Source organism: Manihot esculenta, chromosome 15 (genome assembly GCF_001659605.2).
Source record: "Manihot esculenta cultivar AM560-2 chromosome 15, M.esculenta_v8, whole genome shotgun sequence".
Taxonomy (NCBI): Eukaryota; Viridiplantae; Streptophyta; class Magnoliopsida; order Malpighiales; family Euphorbiaceae; genus Manihot; species Manihot esculenta.
In genome coordinates this window covers 15946790-15972909 of record NC_035175.2, presented here as the reverse complement: position 1 = coordinate 15972909, position 26120 = coordinate 15946790, and the positions used below count along the sequence as shown (strand labels likewise).

General features: G+C 37.4%; 3 protein-coding genes and 1 non-coding gene across 4 annotated transcripts; 3 read left to right on the top strand and 1 right to left on the bottom strand.

Annotated features, from left to right (window-relative positions):
- Positions 1-4892: 4892 nt before the first annotated feature.
- On the top strand, positions 4893-7121 carry LOC110602531 (homeobox-leucine zipper protein ATHB-20). The gene is made up of 2 exons (XM_021740068.2): positions 4893-5579; positions 6560-7121. The coding sequence occupies exons 1-2, from the start codon at positions 5064-5066 to the stop codon at positions 6953-6955; spliced, it is 912 nt and encodes a 303-aa protein (XP_021595760.1). The 5' UTR covers positions 4893-5063; the 3' UTR covers positions 6956-7121.
- Positions 7122-10556: 3435 nt separating this feature from the next.
- LOC122721955 (probable WRKY transcription factor 7) lies at positions 10557-11060 on the bottom strand. Its single transcript, XM_043951373.1, has one exon. It carries the CDS (start codon positions 11058-11060, stop codon positions 10557-10559), a length of 504 nt encoding a protein of 167 aa, XP_043807308.1.
- Positions 11061-13142: 2082 nt separating this feature from the next.
- Positions 13143-13214, top strand: TRNAQ-UUG. The gene has a single exon. It is a non-coding gene; the product is annotated as a tRNA-Gln (tRNA).
- Positions 13215-15968: 2754 nt separating this feature from the next.
- On the top strand, positions 15969-17486 carry LOC122721954. The gene has a single exon (XM_043951372.1). It carries the CDS (start codon positions 15969-15971, stop codon positions 17484-17486), a length of 1518 nt encoding a protein of 505 aa, XP_043807307.1.
- The last annotated feature ends 8634 nt before the right edge of the window (positions 17487-26120 follow it).

Genomic DNA, 26120 nt, shown 5'->3' with positions numbered 1-26120 from the left:
TTATAATTTAAAATAAAAGGAAAAAAAATTATATTTTGGAATATTTTTTAGTTTTACTATTGCATCCTTCATAATTATATTATCTTTTACTTTTATAATACATAAGCACAATTTCCTCCAAGTTAATAATATATATTTATATTATCTTTTACTTTAAAAAAATAGTATCTATAAGTTGAAAAATTAAAGATAAATGAATTAAAAAAATAAAACATAAAAAATACATTGGATTTTATTTCAAACATTTCCGTGACTAGTTCATATATATTTTACTAGTAAAAATATAGTAATTGATGATTGCTGGTCGATCCCTTACAAAAGAGTTGGCTCATGGAGCAGGCTGGACTAATTTAGGACCCTTGAGAACCGTTGGATTTCGAACATTCCGGTCCTTATTAAGCCTATAAGAGAGGGCAGGTCAGAGCCTCGTGATAACCTACCACACCAGAGCATTGTCATGGTCAGAAATTAAATAATCGTCTGACAATAAAAAAAGGGGACGTCTGTATGTACAGTCCTGCATGATGGGGACTAGAAAACAAAAGAGGAGAGATATATGGAGAAAAGGGGAAGTAAGGAACTAAATTTTTTCAATACATACAGAAATTTTATTCTTTTTTTAATATCAAATTATCAGTAAGGAAAGAAGGAGAATTTTGTTATTTATATGAAATTAAAGTTGAATATATATATGAAAGAAGTAGAATTTTGTTATTTATATGAAATTAAAGTTGAATATATATATGCCCAAGAGATAACAAATCATAAAAAGAAATTCTCTTATTTGAAATTAAAAATTTTACAAGAATTTAATTTATTTATTTTTATTAATTTTATTATTTGGAATGAGAGGTTTTTTTTAATTTATAAAATTTTTATTTATAAAAAAAGTGAAATCATTTATAATTTTACAAAAATTTATTCAAATTTTTATTATAAAATGAATTACACCAAATGCATATTCTAGTATATGATTCAAGGAAAGAAACGAGAGGAAGGGAAAGGAAAGGAAAGTAAAGTAAGAGAAGAACAAAGAGAAGCAAAGCACATGGGAACAGAGAAGGCATGTGGAGAAGATTCAGAAATTGCTTTGATTGTTAATAAAAATTGAGAAGAGCAACAAGGAATAACATGGATCCACTCTATTCCAAATGTGTACCTTCTAATCTTCCAATGAGGGCATGTGAGGAGCTTGTTGTAGGACAGGCTAAAGCAGTATTTTGTAGGACCCATGCCCTTTCAAAAACCCTATACTTCCTACCTTTTAAAAAATTTTTAGGGCAGTAGTGGGTCTCTCAATTTCCCTTGGATACACAACCACTAGAAAAAAAAATAATAATAATAATAAAGCAAAGTTTGATTTTCTCTATCAATGGATAAATGATATATACTTACATTCTAGGCATCTCCTAGAATTTTCTTTCCCCTCTTCATGTCCCTATCTGCTAATCCTTGAAAGGGCAAGGAAAATGAGTGGGTGCCAAATTGCAGAGATGATGCTCTTTTAATAATAATAATAATAATTTGGAAAGGAATCTCATTTTCTCATTTATTCTATAAAAATATGAGTTGAAATTTTAATTAAATCCGGCCCATAAAAAAAATTAAAAGGGTAATTTAATTAATTTCTCAATTGAAAAGGCTTGATATAAATTATTTATGGTAAATAATTATGAAGTCACTATATTTTAATAAAATTAATTATTTTTATATTTTTAAAACACAATTAGTATATCTATCTACTTTGCAAAATCTTATTCTTTATTAGTTATTTTATTAAAGGAAATGATAGTCAACTACCCTTAAATTTTTATAATACTTAATCACTATAATTTTAATTATTTGTAATATTTAGTTTTTATAATTTTAACTATTTATATTATTTAATTATTTTACTAATACTAAAATAAATTAATAAAATTTTCTCACATAAGTAGAAAGTTTAATTTCATAAATAAAATAATATCCTTTACCTTTTTTATACATTTTAAAAAATATAATTATTTTAGTTAAAAATAATTTTTTCTATTAGTTTTTCAATTATACTATCTTTATATTAAAATGAAAATATTAAATTTTATTAAATATTAAAAGATATTTTAAATTTTTATTTAAAAAATAAATAATTAATGAAAAATTATATAAAAAATATGAAAAAATAAATAAATGAAATTATAATATTCAATTTATATGTTAACTATAATATAAAAAAATATTTTTGGACAGATAAAAATAAAAAAATAGATAAAAATTATGAGATAAAAAATATTTTAATTGAGTTTTTTTTTTTAAAATGACTAGATAGTCCTTTTTTTTTCAAATATATACCATCTGAAATTTAAAATTTACTGACTAATTTAAATTTATGTTGGATAGACCTATTAAAAAAAGTGATGTATCAAATTTTAAACGTATTTTATATCTACACTGTATATATCTAGTAATGATTTATTTTTTAAGTTGACATTTAATATTATTTGCTTCAAAAAAATAATTTATATTCCAATATTAATTTTTTAATTATACCACTTTAAAATATTAAATTTTATTAAATATTAAAATATAATTTAAAAAATTTATTAAAAATAAAATAAATAAAATTATAATAGTTAATTTGTACGTTATTATAATATAAAAAATAATAAAAATTTAAAAACAACTAAAAATATAAATAAAAATTATAGAACGAAGGAAATATATAAAAAGTATTTACAATAAAATTAATTTTTAACAAAATAACCTATTTTATATCGTGTAATGGTAAACGTAAAAAATTAAAGAGTATAATAGGACTAATGCATAAAACATTTAATAGTATTATTATATTTTTAAAGTCTTCCAAAAGAAATCAATTTATTTAAAAAAATATTTCAATTAATTAATTTTTTTAAATATTTCAAATTATATGAAAAATTATATATTTTTTAAATAAAATGAATATAGCTATACTCAATTTAACACAATAATCACACAAAATAAATGATGAGCTGTCGCCTTAAAACAGTGGTAAATGTCTAATTAGATGACATGTGGTCTTATTTGTAGAAAAAAAGATTTAATTAGATGACATGTGGTCTTATTTGTAGAAAAAAAGATTTAATTAGATGACATGTGGTCTTATTTGTGAAAAAAAAAAAGAAGATTTGAACAGCGTAGTTCTTAATTTTTTTTATCAAAATCGCCTTTCAATAATAGGATAACATTTTACGGAAAGTTACTGTTAAAGAGCACAATTCAGCAGATTTTCATTACACTTATAATCACGAAATTCCCTCCCCCTTGAACTAGTTTTTGGGTGAGTTAAGTCTGATCCAAATTTAACATGGTATCAGAGCCTCTCTATCCGATGTTGGGCGCCCTATAAATATGCTACGCACCAGTAAAAATTCTGAGGGTGAGGGGTGTATTGAATCCCACATTGGTTGTGGAGAGGGGTAATGTGCTCCTTATATGGGCCATAGGTATTCCTCATTTTTTAGCTAACTTTTGGGGTGAGTTAGGTCTGACCTAAATTTAACAACACTATCCAGTACTAGTTAAATTTTTAGAAAATTCGATAATTAACTTATTTTCGTAAAAATAACGGCTATAGATACCAACTATTTCACTCTTTTTTTTTTATAAATTGATTAATCATAGCACAGTGGCGTTCTAATCAAATTAGTGCATCCAATTTTAATCTTGAATTAAAAAAGGTAAAAGTAATATAATTAGCACGAACACTACAATAGAAAGCTTTTGCTCTTTTTTTTTTTTTTTCATATAGATATAGTAAATGTAACAGTACATGCCTTCACATGCAGAGGCATATGACTAGGAATCATGAGATGATAATTTATTAGCTTTAATATTCCCAATATGTTTAATAAAATAATTATATTTGAGTATCTTGGAAATGAAAAGTGGTGACCAAATTTTTTTTTTAAAAAAGAATAAAATTTTCTCCAACCAATGCCAGACTGAGCAGCCATAAATTAATGATATATATTAGAGCAAGGTCCAACCACAGAGATAGATATATTTATAAAATTGAGACATACACAGCATTTTGCCTATTATTTTTCTCCTTGGATTCTGGGTTTTTCATGTTGATAAGTTTCCTTTTCATACTTTGATGGGCTGTATCAACTTTGAAATCTGAGGATTTTAATGTCAATTTTATTAATTATATATGCATCCATATAAATACAATATCTTTTCTCCTCTTAATTTCTTTTTTTTTTTTCTCTTTAAAATGATTGATATAACAGCCAAACCGCGATATTTTTGCATAAAATTATTATCTTAAAATTATTAAAATAACAGTTTAATTAATTTTAAAAAATATTTATATTTAAAAGTATAAATATATATTTAAAAAAAAATACATTATTACAAGCTAGTAGAATGAATATAAATTTTTTTTTTTAAAATAGAAATTGGAAATTGAGAATTGGAAATTGAGAATTGGAAATTGAGAATTGGAAGATTAGAAGAATGGAACCTGAAATCTCTCATATTTATTCAGATGCACTTACTATCGGCTGAAAATATTTAAAATATTATCCCCGATAATATTTAACTAACAGAATGATTAATCAGTTATTAATATAGAGTGTAACATAAGGTCTAAAATTTCAGCATATTCTATTACTATTGAGTTATGTGTTAGTGAGCAGTTAGATGATATTTTTCTATGTACTTGACATTGGAGAGGATGTCTTAATTTTTAACCAACCTCATCGGTTTTAGGGTTAGAAGTAAATGGCAATGATTAGCTGATTTTAATAATAACTAAGAGAGAAAGAGAAGAGGGAGACAAGGACAGAGAGAGACCCATATTAGAGGATGGGTCCACCGTCCACGAAAGCTCCCCATGTGTAATATATTACACAATCTACACCTCTCCTTCCATCTCTCTCTCTCTCTCTCTCCCTCTCTTTCTGCCACTCATCACCACCCCCATGTCCTCTTTCTAATCACTCTTCATAATCAGACCCTAATCCAATCCCAACCCCTTAAATTAATCTCGCAAACTGTAACCCATAAATCTAATGGATGATGAGTGAACGGTCTGATTGACAATGGCATTCCCTCCTCATCATCACAGTTTCATCTTTCATCCCCATGAAGACAATGACCACCTTCCCTCTCCTTCCTCTCTCAACTCTCTCCCCTCTTCTTGTCCTCCTCAGCTCTTCCCAGGTCTCTCTCCGGCAGGCGGTGGAGGACACTTCATGATGAAGAGATCGATGTCGTTTTCTGGGATGGAGAAGTGTGAAGAAGTGCATGGAGATGATGACTTGTCTGATGATGGGTCACAGCTAGGTGAGAAGAAGAAGAGGCTTAATTTGGAGCAAGTTAAGGCACTTGAGAAGTGTTTTGAGTTGGGGAATAAGCTTGAGCCTGAAAGGAAAATGCAGTTGGCTAAGGCTTTAGGGCTGCAGCCAAGGCAGATAGCTATTTGGTTTCAGAACAGAAGGGCTAGATGGAAGACTAAGCAGTTGGAGAAAGATTATGAAGTGTTGAAGAAACAGTTTGATGCAATTAAAGCTGATAATGATGCCCTTCAAGCCCAGAACAAGAAACTTCATTCTGAGGTTATTACTGAGACTTTCTATTCCATTAACTTCATTTTCTTTGAGTTTAGCTCTTGATTTAGATTAGAAAAGGGAATACTGATTTTTTTTTTTAGCATATATTATTTCTGAAACAATATGCTTAAATTATTTTAAGTTAGGTTAATTTTGCCATCTCGATCTTGACTTGCTTATTTTGTAGTATAAATAATTTGGAACTGAATATCAAATGAAACTTCAAAATACAACTGATATATTTTTTCCCTTTTCTTTATAAATCTCTTTAAGTTCCTGTTGTATTAATTATTTCATCAGTCACTAAGAAAATTCCATAACTCTATTAGCTTAATATTGCCATTGGGGTAGCAGTCGAGTCCCAGTCTTAAGTAATTAAAACTCTTTCTTTGTTCTAAAAAAAAAAATAATTAAAAAAATACATAAATTTCTTTAGCTAAATGATTATGAATCTATATAGTTTCACAAAATTAGCTAAAACATTTTGTAAAATCAAATTTGTTTTAGTCTTTTTATCAAAGAAAATGTTAATAATTTGTTTTGAATTTAAAATTTTATACCATTTAGTTCTTATAATTTTAATTATTTATATATTACTTTACCAGTACAATTTTTAACTATTCATACTATCTAAAATCATGTAACAAAAGTTTTCCAAATTAATTTTTTTTAATGGAATGATTAAAAGAGTTTAATTTATAAAATGTTATAATTTTTTAATTGGATTTTAGGAAAAATAGAGACTGAAATAGTTAATTTCGATAAAATATATGGATCTAAAAGAAATTTCTTTAATATTGAATTGGTTGATCACAACTTTGCAAGTGTTAGTGTCAGAAGCACCTCTTCAGAAATCAAAATGAAATAAATTTTGGTAGCTAGCTCTCAAGTTGACAGATGCAATTTATTTAATTCTATCTTTTATGATCATCTTCATAAAATTTCCTTATCATCTTCCTCACTACTTGATCCAAATAATCCTGCAGTTAATGGCTCTAAGACACAGAGAGCCAAATTCTACAGAATTTAACCCAAAGAAAGAAACTGATCAAGGTTCTTGGAGCAATGCAAGTGAGAACAGTTGTGATATTAATTTAGATATCTCAAGAACTCCATTGGAAACCAGCCCAGTCTCTAATTCTCAACTAAGCACTAAGCATCTCTTCACCACAGCTTCCATCAGGCCTACAAGCATGACTCAGCTGCTTCAAAGCTCATCATCAAGACAAGATCTCCATTGTCTGAAAGTTGATCAAATGGTTCAAGATGAAAACTTCTGCAACATGTTCAATGGCATGGATGAGCATCAAGGATTTTGGCAATGGCCTGCAGAGCAGCATGCAGCATTTTCACTCAACCAAACCCAATTTTCCAATAATTAACACATCTTCTTGACACATTGTCATTTAGCTTTAAGTGAGACTAATGTTGATTAAGAAGAAAGTTAAGATTTTTCCCCCTACCATTTTCAGTTCTTTGTTTCTTTTCTTTTGGGTTAAGTGTAGAATTTGGAGAAATGATTCAATACATGGCATTGTATTTTCAACGAATTTATTATAACCAGCGAATTCCACCATAATCAAAACCTAAATAACTTCACTAAAATTGACCTGAAAGGATCAGTATGGAGGAATTTGGTGGGTCTGAATGAAACAATTTCATCTCCATACTTTGATATATATTTTGCAAGGCTGGTTGGATCTCAGAGCGATGAAAGAAAGAAAGAAAGAAAAAAAGATATTCTTATAGTTAAGGTGACATGTGCCACTGAGTGGAAACGGTGACATGTGCCACTGAGTGGGTTTACAGCTCTGACATATAGTATGGGCCATCAACAAGAATGCAATTCTTTTTCCAACTTTTTAGTTCCATGTAGCTGCCTTGGAATCATGGCTTTGAGCACATAAAAGTTTCTTGGAATTGCTTTGAGAAAGTTCTATAGAAAGAAACATATCAGGGCTTGCCTCAAATTCTTTATCACTACCATAAAATTGAATCTAACGGACACAAATTAATTACTTATATATTTATAAATGGGATTATAAAAGTATATAAGTATATATTTATAAATGGGAGCAATTATCTAGCTAGCTTCTTGTTAGTGAAAAGAAAAGGGAAGGAAAAGAGGGAATTGAAGGAGGAGATTCTAAGAAGCAGAAGGTCCAAGAGGAAAGAAGACAAGTAGATGGGGAGAGGAGAAAGAGAAGAAGGAGATGGTGATTGGGTTTGATATTTGAAGGGGACGTTTGGATGTATATATTTTCTTCTGACAAGAGAAAGTATCTGAATCTCCATGTGACCTTCTGTCACTCACCAATTATTCTGATTCAATTTCACCTCCAAGCAAGCAGTTGATCCGTCCACCATTCTAAAGTTTTGAATTGACACTTTTAGGGCTACATAATTCTCTACTTCACATTTTTCTCCATTTGTTGAGAAAAAAAAGAAGGCTATTACATTGAGGGTAGATAAAATACAACTAATGCACTTACAAATTTAGTCTGGTAAAATTTTTAAATTTTATCATAAAATTCTAAGTGATATATTGAAATTTATATAATATTTAAAACAAATATAAATTAAAAATAATTTTTATACTATTATTGTTTATCGTATATTCAAATTATATTTATAAAAATAATAATAACGATTTAAATATATTTAAATATTTAGCTCCGTTGCGCTAATATAAAATAATAATTTAATTATATTTTTTCAACAAATAAAAATAATTATCAAAATTATAATATTATTAAATATATAATAAGTCATATATTAAAAGTATATTATTTTGTAGAATAAAAATTAAAATAATTTTAAATATTGAAGTAATAATTTTATATTCACCGCTAAGCCTGAACTTTAAAATTTAAAATGTAATATTGCTATGAATAAAATAATATTTTTAATTTATTGAATATATAAATGCATAAATCCATACTAATTAAATATTTATAAGTTTAAATTTAATAAATGAGTCTACAAATATTTTTAAATTTAATTCATTAAAAAAATCTAAATAAACTGAATTTTTACCGATTAAATCTCGAGTAGCTTGCATATGTTTTAACTCATTCACACTCATAAAAATTGTCAAAGACGTTTGAATTTAACAATAAAATAAACTAAGGTGAAAACGCTAGAATTAACAAGATTTAGGTTCTAAGACTAATGGTGTGTTTGATGTATTTTCATATTATTAAATCATTTACATTCATTTTATTTGTGATTACACTTTGTCCTAGATTAATTCTTTTGTAATCAATAGAATTATGGCCTACACTCCTAATAAGTGAGGTGGATGGCGATATCAATAAAAGACTACTCTCTCTAAGAAATTGAAGAGAGAATTTTATCTCGGTTAGTTTTTGTCTTTTAAGCATAAATTGACGGCTTCCTTTGTCTGCAATTGTTTCTTTCATCCGATAGTGGGTTCTTCCTCTCTCTACAATTAGATGGGATGTATATATTTTCCTTTGGATTTTGGTCCTTCTAAAGCATATCAATTCTAAAAGAGGAAGGAATTTTTGGTTTAAACATGCATGCATTTGTCTTTTTATATATATATATATATATATATATATATAGGTTTAATCTGTTGGTTGCATATTATTACGGATATGTTATATAGTTTTTAGAAGTCTTTTGTCAACAATTCTGTCAAGCTTTTAGCGGATTTTAGCTCTATCTCAAGAGCGCTCATGACATCCACTATATTGGTATGGTCCCTTACAAGCTTTGCCTACCTTTGCATGCCTCTGTTGCTCCATAGTTAACTCTAAACTTCGCTTTTTTGAGTGTTTGAGCTCCATGGTTGATTAAAAGCTTGAACTTATCTATGTAGAAGAAGCTTTTCTATTGGCCTTGCTTCTGGATTGGCTTCTAGAGAATGGAGTTTTTCTACCAACGGTGCTTCTGTTCATCCTCTCTATGATGCCAAGAGATCAGATTTGACTTGATGGTCTAGGATTTAGTCTACACTGAAGTGTTTTTCTGTTGAACCTTTTGAAGTTTTGCTTTTAATTTTTAGACGACTTTCATATATTATATTTAGATGGGTCGTGTTTAGAAGTCTTTTAAATTATGTTATAATTTTACTTTTTAATAATAAAAAGAAAAAAAATGTGATGATACGAGACTCTGGTCCTTTGATTAGTAGTTTCAAATTAAAACTTTAGGTATATGACCTTTAAAATTATAGAACCAATAACTTAATTACCATTTAATGAGCTGGTTGAGCACATATCCATATTAATCATAATAATTATAAAGTTACTTAATCAATTTAAATTTTGACTTAAAAAATAAAGGAAAAATTACTTTTTAGTCTTTAAGGTTTAACGTAATTAACACTTCTGTCCCTCTATTTTGGCGACCCAACACTTAAGTCCCTCACTTTATCTTTCGTTCAAATTCATAGTCCTTCCGTCCAAAATAGTCGTTTGGTCAAAGAGTCAAAGGTGAGAGGTGAGAATTTTTTCCAAAAATACCCTTAATGAACTTGTTAAAACCCCCAAAACCTAAAATTCCTCCATCTTTCTTCTCTTTCATATCCTCTCTATTTCCTTTTGCCAATTGTTGATTCTCTTTTTTTTTTTTTTCTTTCTCTTTTCCATCTTTTTTCTCCATTGTATATTCACTATTTTCTTTTGGCATGATATATTTGCTCACATTCAAGGAAAATGTCATAATTTGTAGGAACATTCTATGGTCTTAATAAGAGGAGGTAAAGGATTCGCCAAGTCTGAAATCCCATTGTATTTAAAGAGTCAAGGATTTGCTGGGAATTCCGGATCGAAGAAGAGGTAGATCAAAATATGGTGCGGAAAAACCCAAATCGATATGAATGGAAGATGTCTCTGGAACTTGTTTTTCTCGGTCAGTTGAGTTTATTCGTTCCAATTCACTGGTTTAATCCGGTATAAATCTCATAGTCGGAGAATCCGCTTTTGCCTTAGCTTAGGATGAGTTCATAGGTACAATTCAGGTTACGTAGTCAAAGTGAAAAAGATCCGATGATTCAGATCTAGATCCGCTGCTAGTCTTTGCTTCACTAGTCCTTGCTTCAGTTGGTCTACCTACTGTTTGCAAAATCCAAGGTCGGGCATGAAGCTTTGGCTCAGTAGGCATGAAGCAATTGATAGAAGGTTGAATCTCGTTCCTTTTTGAAAACCCATTCTTTGCAACTAAAAGAGGAGTCTTTTGGGGCAAGGGAGGAAGCCGATGAACTGGGGTCGATTGGTAAACTCTAAAGGCAGAGCCTTGCTCTGTTGTCTGAGAACTAATAGGTCGAACAGTAGGTCCTGGATCTTGAACTTGTTGTTGCTGCTGCTGCAGTTGTGGTTCTGGTTGTTGCTGCCGTTCTTGAGTAGCAGAAGCAGGAGACACGGGGGCTCTACGAAATCGAGCATGGCTGATTCTTGTGGTGCGGCCCTGCAAAAAAATAACATTTTTGAAACTGTTAACAATTGCACCTGTAACGGCCATAATATTATCCGTTGTCAGAGGATTATTAACGGCCGAAGAGGATAATAATCCAAGATAATACTATTGTTGTTGTTGCAGCTGATTTCTTTTGAGTAGCTTTATGACCTCCTCAATGTTCTGGATCCCAACAGTCGCCGCTTCTTATTTTCTTTCCTGTGATTGATTCTTAAAACTGCTTCTAAGGTTTGCACCTGTTTTATTGTTTCAATATTCATTTAACATATCAAATATGAGGATTAAGGTGCATTGGGTTTGGGTTTCATGATTTTGAAATAGCGGCACTTTTAGTGAGGGTTAATTTTATCAATTCACATATCCCAAACGACTATTTTGAACAGAAGGACCACGAATTTGGACGGAAGAAAAAGTGAAGGACTTAAGTGTTGGGCCGCCAAAATAGAGGGACAGAAGTGTTAATTACGTTAAACCTCAGGGACTAAAAAGTAATTTTTTCAAAAATAAATGTAATATTTATTTTTCTAATAAAAATAACTCGCAACGAAGAGATTTAGTCGAAATCTAACTCCATCTTTTATATAATAATAATAATAATAATAATAATAATAATAATAATAATAATAATAATAATAATAATAATAATAATAAGTCGGCTATCTAGTATCTAGTGAGATCATAGTAATGTATTTAATTTATTAAATAAAAATGGTAGAAAATAAAAGAAATAACTAACAATAAATTGATGGTAAAAAAATAATAATAAATTGATTCCCAAGATCCAGAATAAGCGGAATTCTTGGCATGTCTGTGAATTATCTTTATATCTAACATATTTTATTATTGCATCCCACATGATAATTTTAATCTTGGTCAACCCTTATATATTTCCTTTTTTTTAATTTATATTTTAAAAATTAAACATTTTAATTTTGAATTTTATTCCTATATTTATTGAAAAGGTTTTCTGTTCACTTCAATCCAAACATTTTGATGTAATCTCCATTTAGCCCTAATTTAAGAAACAAAGAATTTCAACCTAAAAATTAAGAAATTAAGATTTTTAATTTTTTTTTATATAAATCAATAACTTAACAAATTTAATCTAGAGATTTTAATTTTTGAGTTAAAATAAAACTCTTTGCTAATTAATAATGGCTACAATAAATCCTGGAGAAAATTTTATATATTTGAAATGAGTAATGATTATCGGTATAAGATTTTAAGAATAGTTAGACGAGAAAAATTAAGTTATTTTTTGATGAATTGAGATTCAGTGGGGTTATTAGGTGTAGATATCTGGACTGCAGTTTGATTCGATGGGTAAATCAATGAGCTGTGATTAATTTGATGAGTATGAAATGTTTTTGAGATTTTATATAGGTCCCTTCATACTAAATTTTCAAGCTAGATTTAGAACTTTTAGTGTGATATATTAATGGAAAGAGATGTAAAGAAAAATAAAATAGAGAAAAAAAAGAGGAAGTTCCGATAGAAAAGAGAGAGAATATATTCAAGAATATCTATGTGAGTGTGAGTGAGTCCGTGTAGGAGAGAGAGTCATTTATTGGGTTGGATAAGTGATACATATATCCCATCATTTATTGGCATTCCTTATGTCACGTCTCATCAGATTAGATTGAGGTGTCCTCTTACAGATGTATCAATCAACTTATTAAAGATAGACGGTTAGTTAATATATGTGAGCCGACTAATCCATACCTTATTTATCGTGCATGTTATGTCAGTTCTTTTTATTGTACGTGCATTTATGACTTTAATAACGTATTGAGGAAATGGTCGATACATAGAAGGTCGGTATTCTACTCCAGTCTTATCAGATCTACTCGATTTGTATTAAGGTGGGTTCCCCAGTCACTTAAATTAAATATTTTAAATAAAAATAAATTTGTAAATAGAATGTTGAATATTTTTAACAAAACTATTATTTTAAGGTTTGACTGTTAACTTTAGATCTGTAAATTATTTTAAATATATATTATTTCGGTAGACTATTTTTAATTTAAAGGGAAAAAGTGATAAATTTATTTTAATCTGATTTTGGGAAGATTTACAATTATTAATTGTCAATTTGGTTGTGGAGAGAAAAGTCAGGCAAGAGTTTCTGGTTCCATGGTGTAGTGGTTAGCACTCTGGACTTTGAATCCAGCGACCTGGGTTCGACTCCCGGTGGGACCTGCTGAGTGTAATATCTAATTAAAATATTTATTTATTTTTTTACCTTTTACATCTATAAAGTAAATCAACCACCAAGTTAAATCAGCTTAAATTAATTTAATGATTATTTTTTTAACCTCATATTTATTTTTTATTTGTTTGAAAATGTACAAAATCCCTTTTCTAAATTTTTTAAATTAATTACAATTTAATTCTTATAGTTTAATAACATACACATTAGTTTCTTTATTTTTGAAAGTTAATTTTTTAATTCTTATAATTTTAAAATACCTAAATAACCATTGTCATATTATTTTTAAAGTACTAATTTGCGGTATATAATTAAATTAGAAAAATTAATTTGTTATAAAGGAAAAAGACTAAATTGTAAATGAAATTAAATAATTTTATTTTATATGGATTAATTTATTGGTTGTTCAATATTACAAGAACTAAATACTAAGTTTCTAAAAATGTGAGGCCTAAAGGCTCTTCCATTATCATTACGGGTTTTTGTAGATTTTTTTTAAATGTGTTTAGTAAAATATTAGGAGAGAATTGAAAATCTTGATGCAGATGCTATTTCTAAGGAGTTTGAGGATTGTATAGGATGTTTTTCACCTGGACAAATAATTAAGAAAGACATGCTAAAATTTTGAGAAAGTTGGACAAATGTTTTATAAATATGGCTTGGTTGAATTAAGGAAAGGGTTTGCAACATAACCGGTAATTCTATATATATAGAGTTTGGAATAAGTTGAAGAGGTTAAAAAGGGAGTTCAAGTTGGAAATGTTGGAGAAATTGCAGTTTATATGCAAACCCTTAAAATGAAATTTTACTGGATGAAGAGAGAGTTGTGGTTTAGCACTTCAAAAAGTTATTAAAGCAAAGGAAGATTTTTTATAGGCAGAAATCCAGATCAATATGGATACAGATGGGAGATGCTAATACTGTTGAAGTAGTTTATTATAATCGGCCATTGCTTATTGCTCAATCATTTATAAGGTCATTACTAAAATATTGACAAACAAAATGAGGAATATTCTAAAAGGGATTTTTAATCCTACTTAGTCTGTTTTTTATTTGGATTCCACATCTTACAATGCTTGATATAATCTATAATTTTTTATAAAATAAATTGATGTAAAAATTAAAAGAAGTTTATTTATGAAAAATATTTTTTTATTTAGTCCCCTCTTATAGAAAATATGAATTGATTATTGGGAGATTTATTATTTCATCATAGATATGGCTATTATTAATGATGACCGCTGGATTTTTCCATCCCAGTCTGGAGCCAGACCCATGATGACAGCCCATTACTTGGAGGCCCTCAAGTTTCCTGCCTGAATTAGGTCCAGCCCGCTCAGTCATAAGACCAGGCTCCACCTAGGTTTCTCAATCAGGCCGGCCCAGCCTTTTCAGGCATGCGTGCCAGAGGAGAATTAAATGGTCGTTACGCATAGAGCAGAGACCTGATACTCTCGTACGTCCGTATCAGTAGGGTAAAGACAGGTGGCCCAATGGCGAGAAATTGGTTATACATCACTAGCAGGCAAAAGAAACGGATAAACGGAGAGAAACACTCTCCTCTCAACTAAGTTTTTTCTAAGTTTACAGAACCCTTGTAAAATCCTATTTTCTGGATCTCAGATCATCAATTGATGCCGTCTGTGGGAAAATGAAGGAGATCTTTTCATCGCCGGAGTTCCACTCTTACAACACCCACTGAGATCCACAATGGCCAACCATAATGAAAACAACCTTGCTAGTACTCCCAATGACTTGAACTCTGTCCAGGAGGGGCAACAGTTCTCTTTCTCTAGCCCCGCGACTCCAAACAACCAAACACCAATCCCTTCAACCCCTTGCCAAACCCGGCAGGGAATGCACCGGGAGCTACCTTATCCAACCAGGATCTCCAAGCTATGGCTCTTTAACTATAAAACACTGCCCACTGGCTGGGGCAGATAATGCAACAGAGGGGCCTTAGCACCCCAGTAAATGTGACGCCGGTGGTAGAAGAACCTCGAACCAATGAACCCCAGCTTACCTTTAACCACCCCCAAGTAAACAGCAGAGAAACCGGAGAAGGAAGAAGGGCCGAGGGAGAAGAAGAACCGGAGGCGAGAGTTCATGGAAGAAGGGTGAGGGAGTTGATAGAGAACGATGAGGCAGACAATTATTCTGCCGGGACAACTAGAAGGACGAGAAGTGAAGCTTGGGAGGAGGAATACCGTCTGGAGAAGAGACCCAAACAGGAGGAAGAAAGTGTAGATCAAAAGCTGCAGAGAATGAGGGAGCAGCTCTTGGCTGAGCTGGGGGCGAAGGACCCCAACCAAGCTCTCTTGCCTACCTCTTCACCTTTCTCGAAGTGGGTGCAGCAGGAGACTATCTCCAAGAAGTTTATGATGCCACCCATGGCGACTTATGACGGAGCGGGAAACCCGAAGGAGCATGTCCTCAACTACAAGACCTTTATGGAGTTACAGACTCTATCGGATGCCTTGATGTGCAAGATATTCCCAACGACGCTCTCAGGACCAGCACGGGCGTGGTTTAACAGTCTGGAGGAGGGGAGTATCAGGAGCTTTGGAGATTTGGCCAACGCCTTCGTCAGCCGATTCATAGCCGAAGTACCAGCTGACAGGAAGACCAGTTATTTGGAGACGGTCAGGCAGAGAAGGGACGAGTCATTAAGGGAGTATGTTGCCCGTTTCAACGCGGAGGCCCTACAGATCCCCGAGCTGGATGAGGGTAGAGCGGAGGAGGCAATGCATAAAGGGATAACCTCGCAAGAGTTCTTCGGCTCATTAAGCAAGAAGCCCCCTACTACGTTAGCAGAGCTGATGAAAAGAGCAGAAAAGTATATAAGGCAGGATGATGCCTTAGTAACTAGCAGGTTTGCTAAGGAGTCAGCAGACAAGGGAAAAGCCCCAGAAGAAAGGAGGTCGGATAGGCATGAGAAGAAGCAGAGCAAGAAGCCTGAGCCGTACAGACAACCCTGGGATGGAAGGGACCAAAGACCTTTCCCTTCCCGGGTTCCAGAACAAAAGCCATTCCCCCCGTGTATTCCGGAGAACCTGACCCCGCTCAACGCCTCCAGAGCTGAGGTGCTCATGACAGTACAGGACAAGGAGTTTCTTCAATGGCCCAGACCTATGAGGGCAGAAGCAAACCAGCGAGATCCTGACAAATACTGTCAGTATCATTGTACACACGGCCATGACACCAACAACTGCTACCAGCTGATCAGTGAGATCGAAAGGCTGATTAAAAGGGGCCATTTATGGAACTTTGTGAAGAAACCAAAAGGAGAAAGGCTCCAGCCGAATCCTACAGCAGAGAGGCCCTGGGGGGCTGGAGCAGGACCGGTGAATGATGGCTCCAGTGGAACCATCAACATGATTGTTGGGGGAACAAGAGGTCGGATGAGCCGAAGGGGAAAGAAGAGAGGCCGAGACGGGGAAGGCAGCAGCACCGAGGTCATGCAGGTAGTCGAGCACTCTCCAGTGACCATCACCTTCTCTCCGGAGGATGCTCAGGGTTTTCAAATGCCTCATGATGACGCCCTTGTTATTAAAGCCGTCATCCACAACTACCGGGTTAAGAAGATCTTGGTGGATGACGGGAGTAAGGTGAATTTGCTGCCGTACAGGATCTTCCAGCAGATGGGAATCCTCGAAGAGCAGTTGGTTCGGGACCAGGCCCCATTCAAAGGGATCGGAAGAGTCCCAGTGTCCGTGGAGGGGAAAGTGAAGCTGGCTCTCACTCTAGGAGAAGCGCTAAGGACTCGCACTCATTACGCGGTGTTCTTAGTAGTCAAACTCCCCCTGAGCTACAATGCCATATTAGGAAGACCTGTGCTGTTTGACTTTGAGACCGTAACCAGCATCAGGTATCTGGCTATGAAATTCCCGACAGAAGCGGGAGTGGGGATAGTCAGAGGAAGCCAGGAAGAGGCAAGAGCAGTGTACCTGGCCACGGTATCAGAGCCGAGCTCGACAGGAGAGAAGCTTGACGCGGAAGTTCTGGAGGTCCGAGACGAGAAAAAAGAGGCCAGAACAGAGCCGGTCAGAGAGTTGGAGACATTTCCCTTATCAGAAGCAGAGACAGATAAGATCTTCAGTCTTAACGCCAGCCTCACTAAAGAGCAGAAAACAGAAGTCATAGCCCTGATCCGAGATCACGCATCAAGCTTCACCTGGAAGCCTTTTGACATGCCCGGGATTGACCCTGAAGTGATGACACACAAGCTGAATGTCCTCCCAGAGGCCAGGCCGGTGAAGTAGAAGAAGAAGGTGGTAGGAAGGGAGAAGCAACAAGCCACCAAGGAGGAGCTACAAAAGCTCGAGGAGGCAGGGTTTATTAGAGAGGTCATATACCCACAGTGGCTAGCAAATCCTGTATTAGTCAAAAAAGCCAATGGCAAATATAGGATGTGTATAGATTTTACAGACCTCAATCAAGCATGTCCCAAAGATTGTTACCCCCTCCCCGATATTAATAAAATGGTCGACTCCACGGCCGGTTTTGATTACATGTCGTCTTTGGATGCTATGTCTGGTTACCACCAAATTCCAATGGACAGGTCGGATGAAGAAAAAACCTCATTCATAACAGAGGATGGCACCTACTGCTATAAAGCTATGCCTTTCGGGCTGAAGAATGCCAGGGCAACGTACCAAAGATTGATGAACAAAATCTTCAAAGATCAGATCGGCAGGAATGTCGAAGTATACGTGGATGATATGGTGGTAAAGAGTCCAAATTTTCAGCAGCACTTGATTGACTTGAGGGAAGTGTTCGAGGTACTGGAACAGTACAGGATGAGGCTGAACCCAGCGAAATGCGCCTTCTTTATCAGGGGAGGAAAGTTCCTAGGATACATGGTGAGTGGGAAAGGCATCGAGCCCAATCCCAAGAAGGTGGAAGCTATCTTAAACATGCCCGAGCCGACCTGTGTGAGGGATGTCCAGAGACTTACTGGGAGAGTGGTGGCGCTCAATCGTTTCATGTCGAGGTCGGCAGAGAGATGCTTGCCATTTTTCAAGAAATTGAGGAAGGTGCTAAACTTCGAATGGCAATAAGAGGCTTTCAAAGAGCTCAAAAGCTATCTTAGCTCGCCTCACGTGCTTAGCAGTCCATTGGAAGGAGAGGAGCTCCTGATTTACTTGTCGGCCTCGGAACAAGCTATCAGTGCTATATTGGTGAGAGTAGAAGGAGGAGAGCAGAAACCTGTTTTCTATGTCAGCAAAGTGCTTAAAGACGCTGAGATCAGATATCAGAACATCGAGAAGATAGCATATGCTCTGTTGCTAGCAGTCAGAAAATTCAGAGTTTATCTGGAAAGCCATCAGGGGATAGTAATGACAGACCAGCCGCTGAAGAATATTCTCCACAGGCTAGAAACTTCAGGTCGGATGCTCGCCTGGTCGATTGAAATTAGCCCCTATTGCTTAGAGTACCGACCTCGGACCACCATAAAATCTGAAGCCCTAGCTGACTTCATAGCAGAGTGCTCCTTCAATGAAGAACAGACGGGACCGGGCGAGTCATCTTTAGAAGCGTTGGGGAATGAAAGAGAAGGGCAGTCCTCCAAGAGTTCAGTTGGAAGTTGTATGTGGATGGGGCATCCGGCGCTGGGGGCAGTGGTGCAGGAATAATGCTAAAAGGACCTGAGGGTTTCAAAGTCTATTACGCTCTGCGCCTGGAATTTAAAGCCTCCAACAATATGGCAGAGTATGAGGCCCTAATAAATGCAATGATGGTAGCAATGGAGGTAGGGGCAACCGACCTGGAGGTGAATAGTGATTTCCAGTTAGTGATCAACCAGATTACCGGGGCATATCAGACCAGAGACCCTACCATGCAAAATTACCTGGCAAAGGTAAAAGCCATAGAGGCCGAGCTTAAGGGTCGGGGGATCACAATCAGATACCAAAGGATACCTCGGGAGGAGAATGAGGAAGTATACTTGCTCAGTTGGTTGTCTAAGGATGTAATACCCGGCTAGACTCCGGTATCGGAATTCCTACCGTCCGGTGGAATTTGGGTGTCGGAAACCTTTAGAAGGGTAAAAGCATGTTTTTATAGAATGTTTTCATGTATTTTAATGTTTTAAGTATGATTTTAAATAAGTTTTTGCATGAAAATTCTTTAAGGAAAAACCCAGGTTCGGCCGCCGAAACTCACTTTCGGCCGCCGAACATGCATGGACTTTGGGAGGCACGTTAGGCCCCCGAAAGTCTAAGTGAGGGAAGTGCAGGTTCGGCCGCCGAACCTCATGTTCGGCCGCCGAACCTCATGTTCGGCCGCCGAACATTGCATGGATGCGGAGGCACATTCGGCCCCCGAACGTAGCCTGGCCAGCCACTATAAAAGGGTCCCCTTGGTCCGCACGGGCGAGCTTTTTCTCTCCCATTGTCGGCCAAGGTGAGTCTCCACCGTTCCTCCCTCGATCTTGAGTGTTTCCTCTAGATCTTTCATGGTTTTAACAAGTTTATAACTTTGTTTTGAAGATTTGTGAGCTTTGAGCAAGTTTTGAGTGCTTGGAGGTTCAAAGAGCTTAACCTCTCCATCTCCAAGCTAGGATCGCTTTCCTCTCGTTTCTTCAAGAGGTAAGGGTCGATCTTGAACCCTTTTTATGTTTTAAACAAGTTTTAAGTAAGATCTATGGGTAGAAATGCATGTTAGGACATATGTTGTGTTTATGGGTTTAAGTTGTGATGTTTGAGCAATGTAGCTTGTTTGTGTGTGAATGAAGTGTTGTAGATGGGGTATATGCATGTTTGAGACCCCTAGGAACTCGTATGTGTGTTTTGGTTGAGAAATATGCATGATTTATGGTTTTGGGAGGCAGGAGGTTCATTTGAACCAAGTTTCTGCCATTTGGCAGAAACCAGGTTCGGCAGCCGAAGGGAGTTTCGGCCGCCGAACCCCTCTTGTGAAGGCAGCTTTCGGCTGCCGAAGGTGCCCCCGAAAAGAGACTTTCGTCTCTGTCTGGCACTTTCGGCCGCCGAAGGTGCCGCCGAACCTAGCTGAGTTTCGTCTCTGTCCAGGACTTTCGGCCGCCGAAGGTGCCGCCGAAGGTGCCCTGTTCAGCCGTTTCATGCATATTTTCTGTGATGTTTTCATGATGTTTTAGGGGGTTTTTGGGGGATATATTAGAGTTGTGTTTATATATGTTTGGTCCCTCATTGGAGTCCACCTGTGTAGGTTCGGACCCGAGGAACCGAGGACCCCAGCAGTGAGTGAGCTGCTTCAGTGTCTGATCAGAGCTAGCCAGAGGTGAGTGGAAACAAGCTTAATGTTTTAAATCAAATAACTGAATGTTTTGAGCATGCTTCACGCATCATGATGATATGTAATAGGCTGATTGCATTAGTTCACGAATATGTTGCATTGCATTTTCCTTTGTGGTTGTGGGTGAATGCTGTATGATCCAATTAGTCCACGAGACTTTATGTATGATATGACAGGAAGACCAGGACCCCATGCTACGGCCTGGCACGAGGCTTAATACATGATATGACAGGAAGACCAGGACCCCATGCTACGGCCTGGCACGAGGCTTAATACATGATATGACAGGAAGACCAGGACCCCATGCTACGGCCTGGCACGAGACTTTATGTATGTTATGACAGGAAGACCAGGACCCCATGCTACGGCCTGGCACGAGACTATGTTGGGACTAATTGGTGACAGGTTCACCCTTGATGTGAATTGTCTGTGTTATGATGCATCTCATGAAAGCATGAACTTTAATATAATGTTTTTAGTTTCTGCTCACTGGGCTTTTAGCTCACCCCTCTCCCCTAACCCCCGGGTTTGCAGGTACGGGTTTGATAGAGAAGAAAAGAAGAGAAAAGTCATATGTATGTAATAGCTAGAGTATGTGGACATGACAATGATAAGAATGTAATGTAAAGTTTGAACAGTTATGTTTATGTAACTATGTTATTGAGGATAGAGTTGTGCTTGACCATAGTATATGTTAATCCCTTGGTACGTACATGATCTTATTTTATGATGTATATGTGAACCAACTCAACACAGGATATATATTGCCCATTGAGGCTTTGATGAAATCCCACAGAGGGATTAATGTTTATGTATATGATGAATATAGTGCATGCACAGGTTGAGTTTGGTATATGAAGAAAAAGAAAAGTTTTTAATTCTTATGTATGTTTGTTGATCATGTATGGGATTAAACAGGTAAACAGGATGTATGTAGGCTTGCTACGGGTTCCGGCGGCCTTAAGCCGACCTGAATCCTAGCGCCGGTAGCGGTCCGGATTTCCGGGGCGTTACAGTTTCATGTCGACACCTGACTCAAACTGGGGAGCACCCAACTTCATGTAATCTGTCATTTTAGCCTTACTTCCCCCAGATGAGCTAGGCTGAGGTATCTGTGTATCTGGGCATGTAGGTGCTGGTGGTGGTGGAGGTACAGCATCCCCCGGAGTGGGGTTTGCTGGATTTGGATAGTATGGTGGAGGTGGGTACACTGGGTACTGTGGATATGGTGGGTAGTATGGTGGGTATGGCATCTGTGTGGAGTAAGGGTTAAAACTAGGGTAATCCGATGTACCTCCCATCGAATACCCGGGATTTTGGGTGTAGGGCGGATAGCCTATCATGGGGGGAGTTCGCTAATGAATTTGCAGGATGGGCTTTCCCTGATAGTTCAAGAGAATTAAAGATGATAGAATTCGAGCAGTTGAGGCAAACCGATGACATGAGTGTAGACGAATATACTGACAGGTTTATGGAGTTGCTGCCTTTTGCTGGACAAGACCTTAGCACAGACCAGAAGAAGTCGAGGAGGTATATCATGAAGCTCCATCCCAGATATTCCTCCTTGGTACAGTCAGCAGATAGAGAGAGTTTTCACGCCATAGTAGACATGGCCAGGAGAATGGAGGCTAGTGCCATCGTTCAGGGGACAGTCAAACAGACAGTGGCACAAGCTTCTGGTTCTAAAACTCCGGGTGGGGGAAGGCTAGATCCCTCTACCTTGAGTGCAGCAGCTTCAGGCAGTAAGAGATGGGGTAAACCCAAGGGTAAGAAGAATAAGTTCTGGAACAAGGTCAAGTCTAGTCTGGGATTTGGCAGTGGTTCTAGTTCTGGGGCAGATAATGCAGCTTGTGCGAAGTGTGGTAGGCCACACAGGGGTTTATGCCGGTATGGGACGATGACCTGCTACAGATGTGGGCAAGAGGGGCATATGTCATGGCAATGTCCTAAAGCAGTTCCTATGGCACAGACACAGCAGACAGCTTCAGGAAGTGTGGCACAGCCAGTAGCTCCAGCTGCTACACAGGCCAGTGGCAGAGGCAGAGGGAGAGGGTCAGCCTCTTCTTCAGCAGGGTTCAGAGGTGAGGGTCCGTCAGCTCCAGCCAGGATCTTCACCATGACGCAGCAGGAGGCTAACACATCCAACACCGTGGTGTCAGGTAATCTCATCATTGGGTGTTCTGATGTGTATGCATTAATGGACCCGGGTGCATCTCACTCTTTTATTGCACCGAGAGCCGTTCAGAGGTTAGGATTGATGGTCTCTGAGTTAGAGTGTCCCCTATGGGTCAGTGGACCCAAGTGTGACCCGTCAGTTGCAGAGTCAGTCTGCCAGTGTAGTCCAGTTTTTATAGAGGGAAGATGCTTGTCCGCCGACCTTGTGGTTCTAGATTTGACAGACTTTGACGTCATTCTAGGGATGGATTGGCTATCTACCCATGGTGCTACCTTGGACTGCAGGGACAAGGTAGTTAAGTTCAGATGTCAGGATGGGTCAGAGGTCGTCTTCAGAGGAGACAAGAGGGGTACACCTAGAGGTCTGATATCAGCTCTTCAGGCTCGTAGGTTGCTTAGGAGGGGATGTCAGGGGTTTTTGGCTCATGTGAGGGAACTAGACAGTCAGGTTAGAGAGCCCGCCTCAGTGCCAGTGGTCAATGAGTTTTTAGATGTTTTTCCAGACGAGCTTCCAGGACTACCACCTGTAAGGGAGATAGAGTTTGAAATAGAGCTGATGCCTGGAACTAGGCCTATCTCTATCCCTCCCTACAGGATGGCACCAGCCGAGATGAAAGAGTTAAAAGAACAGTTGCAGGAACTGGTAGACAAGGGTTTCATCCGACCGAGTACCTCACCTTGGGGTGCTCCAGTACTCTTTGTGAAGAAAAAGGATGGATCCCTCAGGCTTTGTATCGACTACAGGCAGTTGAACAAAGTCACCATCAAGAATAAGTACCCATTGCCAAGGATCGACGATCTATTCGACCAGCTAGCAGGAGCGGGTTGTTTCTCCAAAATAGATCTGAGATCCGGGTACCATCAGTTGAGAATCAGAGAGGAGGACGTGCCAAAGACGGCCTTCAGGACCAGATATGGGCACTATGAGTTCCTTGTAATGCCGTTTGGGTTAACCAACGCCCCTGCAGCATTCATGGACCTCATGAACAGAATATTCAGACCATACCTGGATCACTTCGTTATTGTCTTCATAGATGATATCCTAGTGTATTCCAGGAATGCAGAGGAGCATGCCCATCATCTGAGGATAGTTCTGCAGACCTTGAGGGAACATGGCTTGTATGCCAAGTTCTCCAAGTGTGAGTTCTGGTTAAGGAGCATATCATTCTTGGGGCATATAGTGTCAGAGAATGGAATAGAGGTAGACCCCAAGAAAGTAGAGGCTGTGACTAACTGGCCCAGACCCACCTCAGTGACAGAGATCAGAAGTTTCTTGGGTTTGGCTGGTTATTACAGGAGGTTCGTACAGGACTTCTCTAAGATTGCAGCTCCTTTAACCAGATTGACCAGAAAGAATCAGAGGTTCGAGTGGACCGATCGATGTGAAGAAAGCTTTGAGGAGCTCAAGAAGAGGTTGACTTCAGCACCAGTGTTAGCTCTGCCAACCAGCAATGAGGACTTCACAGTATTCTGTGATGCATCCAGAGTAGGCTTGGGTTGTGTGTTGATGCAGAATGGTAGGGTGATCGCTTATGCTTCTAGACAGCTAAAGAGGCATGAGATGAATTACCCCACACACGATCTGGAGATGGCAGCAGTTATCTTTGCCCTCAAGATGTGGAGGCATTACCTCTATGGGGTAAAATGTGAGATCTTCACAGATCATAAGAGCCTGCAGCACATCTTGAGTCAGAGAGATTTGAACTTGAGGCAGAGGAGATGGGTAGAACTGCTCAGTGACTATGATTGTAAGATACAGTACCATCCGGGTAGGGCTAATGTAGTAGCTGATGCCTTAAGCCGGAAATCACTTGGCAGTCTATCCCACGTCACGGCAGAGAGGAGACCGGTGGTGAAGGAATTTTATAAGCTCATTGAAGAGGGTCTACAGATGGAGTTGTCTGGTACAGGTGCTTTGATTGCACAAATGAAAGTAACACCCGTGTTTCTGGAGCAGGTGGCTCAGAAACAGCACGAGGACCCAGAGTTAGTGAAGATTGCCAGGACTGTTCAGTCAGGCAAAGATAGTGAGTTCAGATTCGACAGTAAGGGGATCCTCCGCTATGGGAATAGACTATGTGTACCAGATGACATCGGGCTTAAAGGAGACATTATGAGAGAGGCTCATAATGCAAGATACAGTGTTCACCCTGGAGCCACCAAGATGTATCAAGATCTAAAGAAGGTTTATTGGTGGCCAGCTATGAAGAGGGAAGTGGCACAATTCGTGTCAGCCTGCGAAATATGTCAGAGGGTGAAGCTGGAACATCAGAAGCCGGCTGGAATGCTTAACCCGCTACCTATTCCAGAATGGAAATGGGAGAACATAGCTATGGACTTTGTAGTGGGGTTACCGGCAACATCCAACAGACTAGACTCCATATGGGTGATTGTGGACAGACTCACCAAATCTGCTCACTTCATCCCAGTTAGGAGCAACTACTCTGTGGATAAGTTAGCGCAGGTGTATGTTGAGGAGATTGTCAGACTACACGGGGTCCCGGTATCTATAGTGTCGGATAGAGGGCCCCAGTTCACCTCCAGGTTTTGGCGGAGTCTGCAGAGTGCTATGGGTACTAGGTTGGATTTTAGCACTGCCTTCCATCCACAGACAGACGGACAGTCAGAGAGGACCATCCAGACCATAGAAGATATGCTCAGAATGTGTGTGCTAGATTTTGGCGGTTCTTGGAAGCAACATCTACCTTTGGTGGAGTTTGCCTACAATAACAGCTATCATGCTAGCATAGGGATGGCTCCATATGAAGCTTTGTATGGGAGGAAGTGCAGGTCACCCGTTTGCTGGGAAGAGGTTGGAGAGAGGTCCTTAGCAGGGCCTGAGCTTGTTGAGATCACCAGCAGGGTGGTGCCCATTATCAGAGAAAGGATAAAGACTGCCACCAGCAGGCAGAAAAGTTATGCAGACATCCGCAGGAAACAGGTAGAGTTTCAGGAGGGGGATCTAGTATTGCTCAAGGTGTCTCCGATGAAAGGGGTGGTTCGATTTGGTAAGAAGGGTAAGCTAGCTCCGCGGTACATTGGACCCTTTGAAGTCCTGCAAAGGATTGGGAATGTATCGTACAAGCTGGACTTGCCTGCTTCTATGGAGAGAATCCATCCGGTTTTCCATGTTTCCATGTTGAGGAAGTTCGTGTCAGATCCGGGCAAGGTTCTTAGCGAGCCTGATGTGGAGATCCAAGAGGATCTCACTTATGTTGAACAGCCAGTGCGGATTCTTGACACTCAGATCAGAAAGTTGAGGAACAAGGAAATCCCGATGGTGAAAGTCCTTTGGAACCACCACAATTTGGAAGAATGCACTTGGGAGACCCGGGAGTCCATGCTCCAGCAGTACCCCCACCTCTTCTAAGGTTAGTTGAGATGTGTTCCATGTGCTATATGTGTGTATGTTATGTTTGTTTCGCTATGCATGTACTAGTTGAGGA

Bases quoted from the DNA above. Each gene is read 5' to 3' on its own strand.
- LOC110602531 (XM_021740068.2), top strand. From the start codon at position 5,064: ATGGCATTCCCTCCTCATCATCACAGTTTCATCTTTCATCCCCATGAA. The intron at 5,580-6,559 runs GTTATTACTGAG...ATAATCCTGCAG, and splicing joins ACAAGAAACTTCATTCTGAG to TTAATGGCTCTAAGACACAG.
- LOC122721955 (XM_043951373.1), bottom strand. From the start codon at position 11,060: ATGGCCGTTACAGGTGCAATTGTTAACAGTTTCAAAAATGTTATTTTT.
- LOC122721954 (XM_043951372.1), top strand. From the start codon at position 15,969: ATGCATAAAGGGATAACCTCGCAAGAGTTCTTCGGCTCATTAAGCAAG.